The following is a 13,954-nucleotide window of genomic DNA, read 5'->3' as shown; positions in this document are numbered from 1 at the left end:
CCCGTGGCCTGTGGAAGTTCCAGGGCCAGGGATCAAACCCACACCACAGCTGCAACCCAAGCCACAGTGGTGACAATGATGGATCCTTAGCCTGCTGAGCCACCAAGGATTGCCGAGAATTTTTTTTAAGCGGATTTTTTTTTCTTCAAAGGGACTCTAAGAAACCCAAGTCAACCATTTATGACATTTCTCTGAATTATTTTTGCCAGATCAGATGAGAAATAGCGCCTTTAAGGAAACTCCTCATTTGATCACTGCTTGACATTTCTGTCACCTTAAACTACATTACCTTTTCCTGAGAATGAGAGACTTTTTGTTTCTTACGTGAAATGAAGTTCCATTTAAAATTCACATGTGTTGAGGCCCTGCTAGGGGCTAGCTGCTCTTCCGGGCAGCGGGGTTCAGGATGCTTGAAGATGAGAACACCTCGTCTCTTCCTTCACACAGCTCATAGCTGGTGAAGGTCATGGGTCTTCAACAAACACTTGGCATGTTTTAGTGGACGTATAATACACATATATAGCTTTTCATGTGAATCAAATGACATTGGTGGAGTTCCCGTTGTGGCTCAGTGGTAATGAATCAGACTAGTATCTGAGGAACTGGGTTTGATCCCTGGTCCTACTCAGTGGTTAAGGATCCAGCGTTGCTGTGAGCTGTGGTGTAGGCCAGCAGCTGCAGCTCTGATTCAACCCCTAGCCTGGGAACTTCCATATGCCTCGGGTGTGGCTCTAAAAAGATAAAGTGACGTTCGTAAGTTCATGGCAAATGCTTGCTATTTTATAGGTAAATTACAGTTCAAGCGTATAGACTTGATCTTATGCAAATTATGATCATATCTCATCGGAATTGATAAAGTTTCTAACCTTTGATCTCTGACTACATTACAAAAGTAACATGATGGCTTTTGTACCTGGGTCTTAAACTAGTTTTGTAGCTATTTGGCTGGCATAGGAGGAGCGTCTCTTGCTAAACACGCAGATGGCTTCCCTGTTTGTTGATTTAAATTATATTTTAAGATAACGTGCATTTAGATCTCTAGAGTTTGGCATATTTGCTTAAAAGAGTAACTCATCGTTTTGTAGATGAGTCTTATATGTGGCAAATTGGCTCAGAAAGCAAAAGGAACAGCTAAAGATGAACGTTAATGTACAGTTGCTTTTTCATTTTTTTTCCTATTTCCCATATGTCACTTTTGATCTTCTCCTAGGGGAGCTGTACTATTTATAATGCAGTATGGAGATTACTGAGCATTTCTACTTTCAGAATTACATTTTCCAGAGAATTCAGGAATCAAAACTCATTAGGAAAAAAGAGATCATACCTTTATAATTTTTTACATGGTGTGATCAAAGCCTTTGTCATTTGCACCTTCACATCCATTGCAAATAACCTTTCCTTCTGTCTCCAGGATGTAAAGAGAGAGACCTTTGGGAATGTCCATCCAATAAACAATGTTTGAAGCACACAGTCATCTGTGATGGGTTCCCAGACTGTCCTGATAACATGGATGAAAAAAATTGCTGTAAGTGCCTGTGTGAAATTGTCAGCCTGACAGTTTGAACACGAATTACCTCTTAATTAATTTGCTTTTTAAGGCCGCACCAGCATATGGAAGTTCCCAGGCTAGGGGTTGAATCAGAACTGCAGTTGCCAGCCTGCACCACAGCCACAGCAACTCAGGATCCGAGCCGCGTCTGTGACTTACACCACAGCTTACGGCAATGCAAGATCCGTAACCCACTGAGCGAGGCCAGGGATTGAACCTGCATCCTCATGGATCCTATTTGGGTTTGTTAACCACTGTGCCACAATGGGAACTCCCACCTCTCATTTTAAATGTAAGCCAGAAATTTGAAACTATCTATCAAAAGCTTTTTGTATGTTTAGACCTTTTGAGTAAAACCCCACTTGTAAAAATATATGCCAAGAAGACAATCAAACATGTAAAATATATGCATAATTATATTAGCCTAGCATTATTTATAACATGGAAAAATTAAAATGCCCCAAATATCCAAGAATAGGAAACATTAAAAAAAACATAAAATGAAATAATGTGCAAGCATTAAAAATCAAATTAGAAGAATAATTTCTCCTGGGTTCCTTATGTAACATTAGATGGCTAAAACAAAATATAAAGAATTATGTATGCTGTTTTTTTGTGTGCTGAGTTTTGAAAGAACATATACCTACATACAGAAAAGGATCAAAAGAGCATAAAGTTTATAATTATAATCCCTCCGTGGTTGAATTATTTTCTGTGTTTGTTTACCTTTTCTATACATTCCAAATGAATAGTCAGTAGTTTTAAAATCAGGGGGGGAAAAACCCTCCTAAGATGCATCAGTGACTGGTAACAGAAAGCTTAACTCAAACTGGGTTAAACAATGAAGACATTTATTATCTTTTGTGATCCTGTATATGGAGTATGTCTTATCATATCACAAGTCAAGTGTATGGTAGATTATTGAGGCTGGATTCAGGAGTTCACCACCTCTTCTGTGATCCTTTGAGTTCACTTGACCTCTGGCTGACTCTTACCAGGGTCCAAAGATGGATCCTGCCAAGAGCACCTGGGGCACCTCGCTTCCCTGGTTGTACCTACCGGGAAGGAACGAAAATCTTGTCCTCAGCTCTGCAGCATCATTTAAGGATTCACTCCGATTGGCTAACTTTGATCCAGGTCCCAGCTAGCAGTCAGCTGTCTGTGTGTGGATTCCAAAAGATGCCACCTAAAGAGCGGAATTGCAAAAAGAAGTACCCTTAGGGAGAACCAATTAGAAAAAGATGCTGTTTCCTCCAGGCAGCCCCTGTGTCAGGCTAGGACATGTGGCCTAGCCAGGAGGGTTTGGGCAGGAACCGTCTTATAAAAATCAACCCACAAAACCACAGACCAAGACCCTGATGTTGGTGATCACACATGTACTCCTGGGCTCATGATGTGCTCAGAAAGAAATAATTGTAGCCTGGAGTTCCCGTCGTGGTGCAGTGGTTAACGAATCCGACTAGGAACCATGAGGTTGCGGGTTCGGTCCCTGCCCTTGTTCAGTGGGTTAACGATTCGGCGTTGCCGTGAGCTGTGGTGTAGGTTGCAGACGCGGCTCGGATCCTGCGTTGCTGTGGCTCTGGCGTGGGCCGGTGGCTACAGCTCTGATTAGACCCCTAGCCTGAGAACCTCCATGTGCCGAGGGAGCGGCCCAAGAAATGGCAAAAAGAAAATGAAATAATAAAATAAATTAATAAATAAATCCTTAAACAAAAAAGAAAGAAAGAATTGTAGCCAGAAAAATGCCATCTCCTGCTTAAATGAATCTTCCTCTGGATCAGCGGCTTGTGTGGGGGCCTGAATAAAATCAGGTTCCCTTAGAAGGGGAGGAAGAAAGGAAATAGATCCTAGGCAGGCAATCAAGGAGTTTTGCTATAGTTTTTTAAAACCCAAGAGAGAATGAGTATGTGACTCAGAGAGTCATTTCATAGGAGAAATTTTTAAAAATAAAATTATCCAGGAGTTCCTGTCGTGGTGCAGTGATTAACGAATCCGACGAGGAACCATGAGGTTGTAGATTTGATCCCTGGCCTTGCTCAGTGGGTTAAGGATCCGGCATTGCCGTGAGCTGTGGTGTAGGTTGCAGACTCGGCTCGGATCTGGCATTGCTGTGGCTCTGGCATGGGCTGGCAGCTGCAGCTCCGATTAGACCCCTAGCCTGGGAACCTCCATATGCCATGGGAGCGGCCCTAGAAATAAGGCAAAAAGACAATAAAATAAAATAAAATAAAATAATCCATAAATGTGGACAGAGCTGGTTTTCATCCTAGAATGACTTTGCTCTTCCCATGCCCCGTGCTCTGCTCATACCACTGCAGGTTTTAGCTCTATGTTCTCATCCTTGGTATTTCTGCTGCTCTGGGCACCACGTTTTCGAACCTGTGGTTAGAACTAGAGAATCTAGTCACTTGGAGATGGTCGATCTGCTTAAATACTTGCTTTTGGTATGGATGGACCTCTCTGAAATGAGATTTTTACCAGTTCTGCTCTACCATCTTGACACCTGTGTGGAAGCTTCAGTGACCACATCTTTTCCTCCCTCCACACTGCGGCTGGAGGACAATGATGTGCCTGTTAGTGATAATCACAGTAATTCCTAAAACTGTGTCCTCACTTCTTGTTTCCCTGCCAGCATTTTGCCAAGATGATGAGTTAGAATGCGCGAACCATGAGTGTGTGTCACGTGACCGGTGGTGTGACGGTGAAGTCGACTGCGTAGACAGCTCAGATGAATGGGACTGTGGTGAGCTGCCTGTTTCTCCCATCTGCTCTGTGTCCTAACGCCTGTCAAGCCACTTAGGCTGAATGATCCTAAATGGCTTCACGGATCTTACTAACCAAGTTCATCTATTCTTCTTTACTTCGATAAAAGCTGATAGTGGTGATTCCTACATGTTATTTCCATCTCCCAGAACCCTTCACCTCAAGTTACTTCTCTCTTTGAGATGTCTATGATATATGTGAATATATTTGGGTTCAAATTTTTAGAACCACATCACTTTTCATATGAATATAATTTTTAAAAACTCACTATCACCCAGCTTGAACAGTTATCAGTGGTCGGTCATTCTTGTATCCTTGACACCTCTTGGCCCAGGACACTAAAGTGGGCCTTCCATCTTCCCAGGACTCCTGCTCCAGATCCAGATGAGACTTCTGTCCGCTCCCTTAATGAAGAGGACTTGAAAGCCTCTCCCACCAGTATCCCAATGTTAAAGTTTCTAACCTTGAGTTTGATATCTTCTGTTGTCCTATGCTCATCACCCCTTCCATTCCCTTGGTTCTTTTAGTCTTTTTTTAAATTTAGTTGATATACAGTGTTCTGTTAATTTCTGCTCTTCAGTAGAGTCACCCATCTATACATATGTATACATTCTTTTTCTCACATTGTCCTCCATCATGTTCCGTCACAAGTGATTAGATGTAGTTCCCTGTCACTCCCTTGGTTCTTATTTCAATCCTTTGTGTCACCTGGCTAAATCACAATTATGATGTGTATTGTCATTCATTGTGCAATGTTTCCACAAATACTCTGCGGGTTTATGAAGGGCAGAGGATGCCCTTTTGTGAAATAGGAATCAGTGCGTATGCCAAATCAGTCTTGCATTACCATCACCCTCAGATGCTTGCGTACTCATAGGCTTTCTTGAAGGGTGATGTTAAAATGAAGTTACAACTGGCCCCCTCTAATTATACAAATCATTGGATAAACTCATGGGAATGGCACCTGCCTCTGGCCATCTTCTAATGCATAACATTAAGAATTGCCTTGGAGTTCCCGTCGTGGCGCAGTGGTTAATGAATTCGACTAGGAACCATGAGGTCGCGGGTGTGATCCCTGGCCTTGCTCAGTGGGTTAAGGATCTGGCGTTGCCGTGAGCTGTGGTGTAGGTTGAAGATGCAGCTTGGATCCTGCATTGCTGTGGCTGTGGCTGTGGCCGTGGTTGTGGCTGGCAGCTACAGCTCCAATTAGACCCCTAGCCTGGGAAGCTCCATATGCCGCCAGAGCAGCCCTAGAAAAGACAAAAAGACCAAAAAAAAAAAAAAAAAAAGAATTGCCTCTTTCGCTAGAGCCTGTAATTCTTGGAGGGCAGAGAACACATCTAATTCATTTTTCAGTCCTCCACCACATGGAGATCAGTGATTTGCATAGGGTAAGAATTCACTAAGTGGTTCTTAGCAAAAAGAAATAAAAATGAAATGTCTGCAAGTAAAGCGAAGGTATGTTTTATTTGGGTTCCTGAGAAGAAATGTTTCAAATGAGACTTTCCCTTTTTTTTTTTTTCCCCTCCTCAGTGACCCTCTCTAAAAATGTGAACTCCTCTTCATTGCTGACCGCTCACAGATCTGCTGTGGAACACCACGTGTGTGCGGATGGCTGGCAGGAGACGTTGAGTCAGCTGGCCTGCAAGCAGATGGGTTTAGGGTAAGGTCAGTAGTTTGTAGCACGGATGAATTTCTCCAAGGGCTTTGTGGAGCTTGGCAATAATGTCTTCCTTATGAAGGCAGAGTGAGTGAGTGCTCTCAGACAGAGCCCTCTGAAGCATGGGAAATGAATCAGGTGAGAGGGCTGGATTTAATTACAGGCACCTGCTCTGAAGAGTGTGGGTTGAAAACCTACTTTGATAAAGCCTCTAAAAGTAAATCAAGTAATTGCAGTTTAAGGACTTCTGAAATGAACCGCTTTTATTATTTATAAAAGCATTAAGGCGGTCTCCTCCAAGAAACCTGGCTGGGAAGATTGAAAATCTTGCGATTTCCCCCCCAAGAGGTTATTGAAAATTCCTTTTCAAGCAACATGTATTTTTTTTTTATTAAGTTGGGATGTAGAACTTGAAGTTGCTGGCATTTCAATTGACCCTGTGTAATGCAGGAAATGTAAATCAGGAACTAGTTCACCATTTTTGCGTCTTAGAATGAAAAGACACTGTCTTTGATACAAACATGCTGAAATCAATACTTTGAAAGTTGGATACTTGCTGGGTAGTTTTCTGTTCCAGTTCTATTGGGATAGGAAAATAATAATTGAAGCGTCTTAGTGTGTGTGTGTATATATATATATATACACACACACACACATTTTTTTCCTTTTCTCAATGATATTGTGAAACTTGGGGCAAATATAGAAATGATAGAAATAAAAGCTAGAGGAGTTATAAAATTCTAGAATAAAAATTGAGTAAATGTCACTTCCCAGAATTCCATTGATCAAACTTGAAATAATTTAACAATAAAGAGCCATCCAGTTATGGAATAGCAGCTAGCAACACATTTTCTCTTACCCCCCCTTTTTTTTTTTTTTTTTTTTGCTTTTTAGGGCTGCACCAGTGGCATATGGATGTTCCCAGGCTAGGAGTGTAATTGGAGCTATGCTGCTAGCCTACACCACAGTCGCAGCAACGCGGGATCTGAGCCGTATCTGTGGCCTACACCACAGCTCACAGCAACACCAAATCCTTAACCCCCTGAGTGAGGCCAGAGATCGAACCCACAACCTCATGTTTCCTAGTCGGATTCGTTTTTGCTGCATCATGGTGGGAACTCCCTTTTTTATCCCATTTTGAAGAATTTTATACATACCAGCATCTTCAGCCCATATTTCCCATGTTAAGCCCTACATCTTTGGAAAATTGGGTAACAGATGATATAATAAAAGAGCTTAAAACTTTGCCAGAGTGAAAAAATTATATTTGCCCAAATCCATTAAATTATACTTCTTTTTTGCAACTTCCTTATTGCGTCTAAATGAAAGGGGATGTGATTATGATCAGAGATTAATTAAAAGCCTGTTGAATGAACTTCACTTTCTTCTTACCAAAACACAAGGTTATTTCTTAATATGAAAACTTGGTTACATAATGATAGATAACTCCAGTGAGAGTTCTGAGGGAAAGTTGGAACTACAAAGATTTTATAGCCAGAAAAATTATTTTGACAAGCTACCTTGTTCTTTTGCAAGTAGAAGGGGTCAGGTTTAAAATCTTCTACTTTGCATTTCTTTTAATTTTTTGGATATTGGATTTCATTTTTTTCATTGTGGTAAAATACACAACATAAAACTTACCATTTGAACCATTTTCAAGTGTACAATTCAGTGGCATTTAGTATATTCATAATGTTGTACAACCATCACCGTTATCTGGCTTCTTTTACTAAACATAAGGTTTTCATGATCTGTGTATCAGTACCTTATTCCTGTTTATGGCTGAATAATATTCCATTGCATGGATACACCATATTTTAAAATCTACTCATTCACAGATGTATTCATCCATTTTGGTAGTTTTTACCCTTGGCTATTACGTACATATTGGAATTTTTTTTTAAATCTTTTTATTCCATTGCTCCATTTCCTTATGGAGAAAATATAGGGGAAAATATATGGGAAAATATCATTGAAATGTCTTAAATATTTAAAATCGAGATAGATATTCAGATTTTTTAAAGATAAGTTTCTTTCACAGGAGAGCTAGGAAAATCTGTGAGAGCAGTATGGTTGGAAAACTGTAATGTGTATTTGACTGAGTTAATGGGTAAGAAGTGCTTCATCTTCCAAGGAAATGGGTAGGAAAGGTAGTCTTAGTTTTTTGATGTACTTTTGATTGCATTCAAGTTTCCTCTTCAGTTGACGTGGGTGGCTCATGAATTGATATAGATCTGGAGAGTAGGAACAAAGATAGTGGGCAAGATGAGGCCAAATTCCTGCCATAGAATGGGATGCTTAGGAAGCTTCTGTACCACTGTCCCTGGAGACTGGTTGCTGTGCTGCAGATTCACAGTTCTGCCTCTGATGATTCAAATTAACCCTAAGTAACCCTGCACCTTTGAGTCCTTTCCTCCTGATTCAAAGTCCCTAAAACGAAGGTCCGTTTGGCCATGGCTAGGCATTGACCTACACTCCAGCTGCCAGAGGAAGGGGAGAGAGGGAAGAACTAGCCTCTTTTAGCTTCTGGAGTGAAGTGTCCACTGCATGGGCCTACCTTCATACCTCCAAACATACTCTGCAGTTGAAACTTGAAGTTCAAGAAAAAAACCCATTGAATTCTATTTAGTATCTCCCTCTCATTGTTTTTTAAGTATCTGCCTGTGGGTTCTCGTATAGGAGTAGGCATTATGTGGAGGTTGCAAAGGTGAACAGCATCATCAAAGAGCTTATAGCACGAGTTCCCATCATGGCTTAGTGAAAACGAATCTGACTAGCATCCATGAGGATGCAGGTTTGATCCCTGGCCTTATTCAGTGGGTTAAGGATCTGGTGTTGCCATGAGCTGTCTCAGACACACCTCGGTTCTAACATTGTTCTGGCTGTGGTGTAGGCCAGCAGCTACAGCTCTGATTTGACCCTGGCCTGAGAACCTCCATATGTCATGGGTGCAGCCCTAAAAAGCAAAAAAAAAACAACAAAAAAACAGAAAAACACTTATAGTGGGAAAGACATATGCGTGAACAATCAAGAATGTAAAGGTAGAAAAAAAAATCCAGACTTTTTGTCATCTGAGACAGGTTCATTTATAGCATAGCACATGGCATTCCTATTCAAATTACATAAGAAAAACATTCATTTCTAAAATTATCTTGATACTATAATATAAATTCATTCATTCGGCATGTATAAATAAAAGCTCTGTACATGATGAACATACCTGAACATCAAGTAGATCATTCATCTACTTGAGGAGGTATATTTTGGAGCTAGGTTGTTAAAATTGCAGATCTATACCAAAATTACATGTTTTACAGGGATTCTACTGAGATGCTTTCACGTAAGAAGCAGTTGATTAAAAACACCTGCACTTCGAGTGTTTCGGCCCCAAATTATGCTTTCCCTGTCGAACAGCAGAAATGCCAGGCTCTTGACTAAGTGCTTGTCTAAATGAGAAGATTCAGAGTTCTTTTCTGAATCTGAAAACCATTTTACCCCCATCTGTAGGTATCTCTAGAGTTCACCCCAGCTGGAAGTATGATGACTATTTGGTTAGACAAGGGTATAAATCAAGCCCCTAAATTCTCCTGACAGTATATGGACTTTGCTACCTGCGTGTCCAGTATCAAAAACATCTGGACATTTATTGAATCAACAATACAAATCAGAATTTGGACTGCCCTCTAATACTTGCCACATGCTCAGTTGAGAGACATCTGATATTTGAGGAAGCTGGACTAAGGGAAGGTGATTCTCTGTGTCTCTTGGCTTCATAAGTTTATTTCTATAAAAGTTAGGTCATCTAGAAACAGGCTCTACTGTTTTGGCAACAATCCTTTTATAGAGTTAGTTGCAATTTGATTTTATGCCCCAATCTTTTGGAGTTGGACAGTAGAAGAAACATCCTACTGTACTACCTCATAGTAATACAATATATTAGAATTTACATTGTAATTTTTTCCTAAAGAGTACTCCAGGACAAAGTTTCTAACTTCAGATTTCATTTGTCATATAAGAACTGTTTAGCCCAGGATGGTATTCTTATTGACTTTCATGAAGCTCAGAGACAGATTCAGGCTCTGTACCAGTCAGTCTAGCCCAGGTTGCTGGTCCTGTACTTGTAAATCATGGAAATAAAGCTCAAAACTTTGCAATTTTTTTTAATGTAGTTCTCTTGTGGTACAGTGGGTTAAGGATCCAGCATTGTCACTGCAGTGGCTTGGGTTGCTGCTGTGGCTTGGGTTCAGTCCTTAGCCTGGGAACGTCTACATGCCGTGGACATGACCAAAAAAATTAAGATAGAATTTAGATACCATAAAATTCACTATTTAAAAGTGCACAATTCAGAGTTCCCATTGTGACTCAGTGGGTTGAGAACCTGACATAGTGTCTTTGAGTATGCAGGTTCGATCCCTGGCCTTGCTCAGTAGGTTAAGGATCCGACATAACTGCAAGCTTGGTGTAGGTTGTAGATGCCACTTGGATCTGATGTTGCTATGGCTGTGGTGTTGGCTGTCAGCTGTGGCTCCAATTCCAACCCTAGCCTGGTTATTTCCATATGCCACAGGTGCGGCCCTAAAAAAAAAAAAGTGTGTAATTCAGTTGCTTTTAATGTGTTCACAGAGTTGTAGATATCATCATGGTCTAATTCCAGAGCATCTTCATCACTCAAAAAACAAACCCCATGCTCATTATCAGTCACTCCCCATTTCTCTTCCCCTAACCTCTAAAAAAATCCTAATTTACTTTCTTTCTCTATGGATTTCCCTATTGTGCATATTTCACATAAATAGAGTCATGCAATATGTGCTTTTATTGTCTGTCTTCTTCACTTAGCATAGCGTTTTTAAGGTTCATCCATGTTGTACTATGCATCGGTCATTCCTGTCTATGGCTGAGTAATATTCTGTTGTGTAGCTATAACCACAAGTTGATTATCTGTTTATCAATGGTGGCCATTTTGGTCATCTCCACCTTTTGGCTCTTATAAAAAATGCTGCTATGAACATTCATGTACAAGTTTTTGTATGAATATGTCTTCCACTCTCTTGGGTATATGCTTAAGACTAGAATTACTGGGTCAAGTGGAACTCAACATTTAATTTTTTAAGTAACTACCAAACTGTTTTCCCAAGAGCTGCACCATTTTATACTCTACCAGTATTGCATGAGAGTTACAATTTTCTCCATCTTCTCACCTATACTTGGTCCTGCTCATATTTTTAATTGTCTGCCTTCAATGTGTTCAAAAATGATACTGTTCATTTTTTTAAATCTGGGTGATCAAGAGAGTGAGTATATGTAAAGAAGAAAAGAAGCCCAAGGGAGCCCTCATATTAAGACGATGGGAAAAGCAATGTAGCAAGCCAAAGGAGATGAACCAAAGAACCAAACCCATGGAGTGGAAGTATGTGATATCCTGGAAAGTGAAGATATATCAAGGAAGAGGTGTTGGTCAATTGTAGCAAAGACTGCTGAGAAGTCAAGTAAAATGAGGACTGAAAATGACTTGATTTCAACAATGTGCATGTCATGGACATGAGCACTTTTGGCAGAGTGAGGGGGCAAAAGCCTAAGATAGGGTAGGAAGAGAGAAATTAGAGGCAGGAAGTGTAGCACTTTCTTTTGCAGAATTTTGGGAAAAAGAGAAGCAAAGTAATATGGGCAGTGACTGGTGAGAGAACTAGGGCTAGGATATCTTTGGTGCCTCCATTTCTCTAAAAGCTCTCACTAGTCCATGACTGAATTTCTGCTAGAGCCCTACCTGCTATAGGACAAATATCATGTTCAATTGCTATATAGACTGAATGTTTATGTACCCCCTCCCATAATTCATATGTGAAATCCTAATCCCCAGTGTGATGGTATTAAGCAGTGGGACCTTGGGGAGGTGGTTAGGACATGAGAGTGGAGCTCTCAAGAATGGGATTAGTGACTTATACAAGAGACCTCACAGAGTTCCCCCTCACCTACCATCCTGTGATTTCCCAGCAAAAAAGACGGCCAACTGTGATTGAGGAGGTGGGTCTTCATCAGACACCAAATTGGCCACCTCCTCGACCTTGGATTTCTCAGCCTCTGCAACTATGGGAAATAAATCTCTGTTGTTTACAAGCCACCCAGGCTATGGCAATTTGTTATAGAGGCCTGAATGTCTGAAGGCAGAAATAAATCATTTTCTGTCAAATGTCTTCTTTCACTTCCTTTATTTTTTTCTTTTTTTTTTTCTTTTTAGGGCTGCACCTGAGGCATATGTAGGTTCCCAGGCTTGGGGTCGAATTGGAGCTATAGCTGCCAGCCTACACCACAGCCACAACAATACCAGATCTGAGCCGTGTCTGTGACCTACACCACAGCTCACAGCAATGCCAGATCCATAACCCACTGAAAGAGGCCAGGAATCGAATCTGGGTTCTTGTGGATGCTAGTAAGATTTGTTTCCACTGAGCCACAGTGGGAACCCCCAACAACGTGTAATCTTTATAGCCTAGAGGATGGGTGCATGTTGTATGTGATTTCAGATTCTAAGTAGGAAACCACTCTTCTCAGCCTCTGTATCCATAGATGATCATTCTCTGCATTTCCTATCTCAATTCTTCAGGGTCTCACTCAAGCCTCATGTCTTTCATGAAACCTTTCTCATTTTCTTGAGCTTTTTTGCACCTGAATCTCCTGGAGTACTTAAAAACCAATACGACATGATGTCCTTTTTCTTTCTTTCTTTCTTTCTTTTTTTTTTTTTGTCACACCAGCAGCATATGGAACTTCCCAAGCCAGGAATTCAATCTGAGCTGCAGCTGTGACAATGCCAGATCCTTAACCCTCTGTGCCAGGCTGGGGATCAAACCTGTGCCGCCATGGAGTCAACATCGGATCTTTAACCTGCTGCACCACAGCAGGAATTCATGTGGCAAGTCTTAGCGCCTGGTGATCTTATCATTGTAGAATGTTTAAGTGGGTAGCAGTGGGGAGGTGGTGAGGTGCAAATTCATCAAGCAGGGCCGTGATCCAAAGCGTTTTTCACTTTTTGAAAAGTCATATAGTAATAAGTACATACTTGGCATATTGTAAGTTTAAGTCAACCGAAGCCCATCCACAAAGTGTTATTTTCCTTCATACACAGCTTTGTAGCTTCTCTGGCAAACGTGTATCTCAGGCATGGGAAATTAATTCCTTAACACATTCCCAAGAAGCTGCAGCTTAAATGACTGCCTGGGTGAGAAGAAAATCACAAAGTCCAATGTGTAAGTGAAGGATTCCCTGGAACATGTTATTCTGGGATAAGAGAGAAAAATAATCTCTCTGGAGTTCCTGTTGTGGCTTCACGGTAATGAACCTGACTAATATTCATAAGGATGCAGGTTCGATCCCTGGCCTTTCTCAGTGGGTTAAGGATCCAGCATTGCCTTGAGCTGTGGTGTAGGTCGCAGACATGGCTCAGATCCTGCATTACTGTGACTGTGGTGTAGGCCAGCAGCTGCAGCTCCAATTCGACCCCTAGCCTGGGAACTTCCCTATGCTGCAGGTGTGGCCCTAAAAAGATGAAAAGAAAAATAATTCTCCTAAAAAAATACTAAAGGAAGGGGAAATCTTTTTTAAGTTTTTCCATGAGACCACTAGGTATGAGGCTTTGATAAGCAAGAGCAAGGTTAAGCCCACAGTTATCCTAAGGGCATTCCCACATGATCACAAACAGCTGGCTCTGCCAAAAATGCAGATATTTGTCAGCAAACTGAATCTCAAACTGTATCAGTCAGGTTAATGAATAATTTATGAAATTAGAAACTTCTCAGTGGTATAGAGAAATTCACCATTATTAACTGGAATAAAACTATGTGAGATCCTGGATTAATTATATTTTTCTTTCATTCTCTTACATTTCATTTTGGGGTAAAAAAAATGTTCATTAAAAATAGATTCACCCCAGAATTTATAAAATCAAAGATAGTTTCCATGGATTCTCCAGATTTAAGTACTGTCAA

The 13,954-nt window shown here is 40.8% G+C and overlaps 1 protein-coding gene across 1 annotated transcript in view; it reads left to right on the top strand.

The window, feature by feature from the left end:
• CORIN (corin, serine peptidase) overlaps nucleotides 1-13,954 on the top strand; it is a 109,281-nt gene that overhangs the window by 53,549 nt on the left and 41,778 nt on the right. Inside the window, exons 10-12 of the mRNA XM_047798095.1 lie at nucleotides 1,412-1,525; nucleotides 4,182-4,292; nucleotides 5,846-5,975. Of these exons, the coding sequence (XP_047654051.1) occupies nucleotides 1,412-1,525; nucleotides 4,182-4,292; nucleotides 5,846-5,975 (355 nt within the window). The remainder of the gene's footprint in view (nucleotides 1-1,411; nucleotides 1,526-4,181; nucleotides 4,293-5,845; nucleotides 5,976-13,954) is intronic.

This window comes from Phacochoerus africanus, chromosome 10 (genome assembly GCF_016906955.1).
Source record: "Phacochoerus africanus isolate WHEZ1 chromosome 10, ROS_Pafr_v1, whole genome shotgun sequence".
Lineage (NCBI taxonomy): Eukaryota > Metazoa > Chordata > Mammalia > Artiodactyla > Suidae > Phacochoerus > Phacochoerus africanus.
This window is presented reverse-complemented; position numbering and strand designations above follow the sequence as displayed.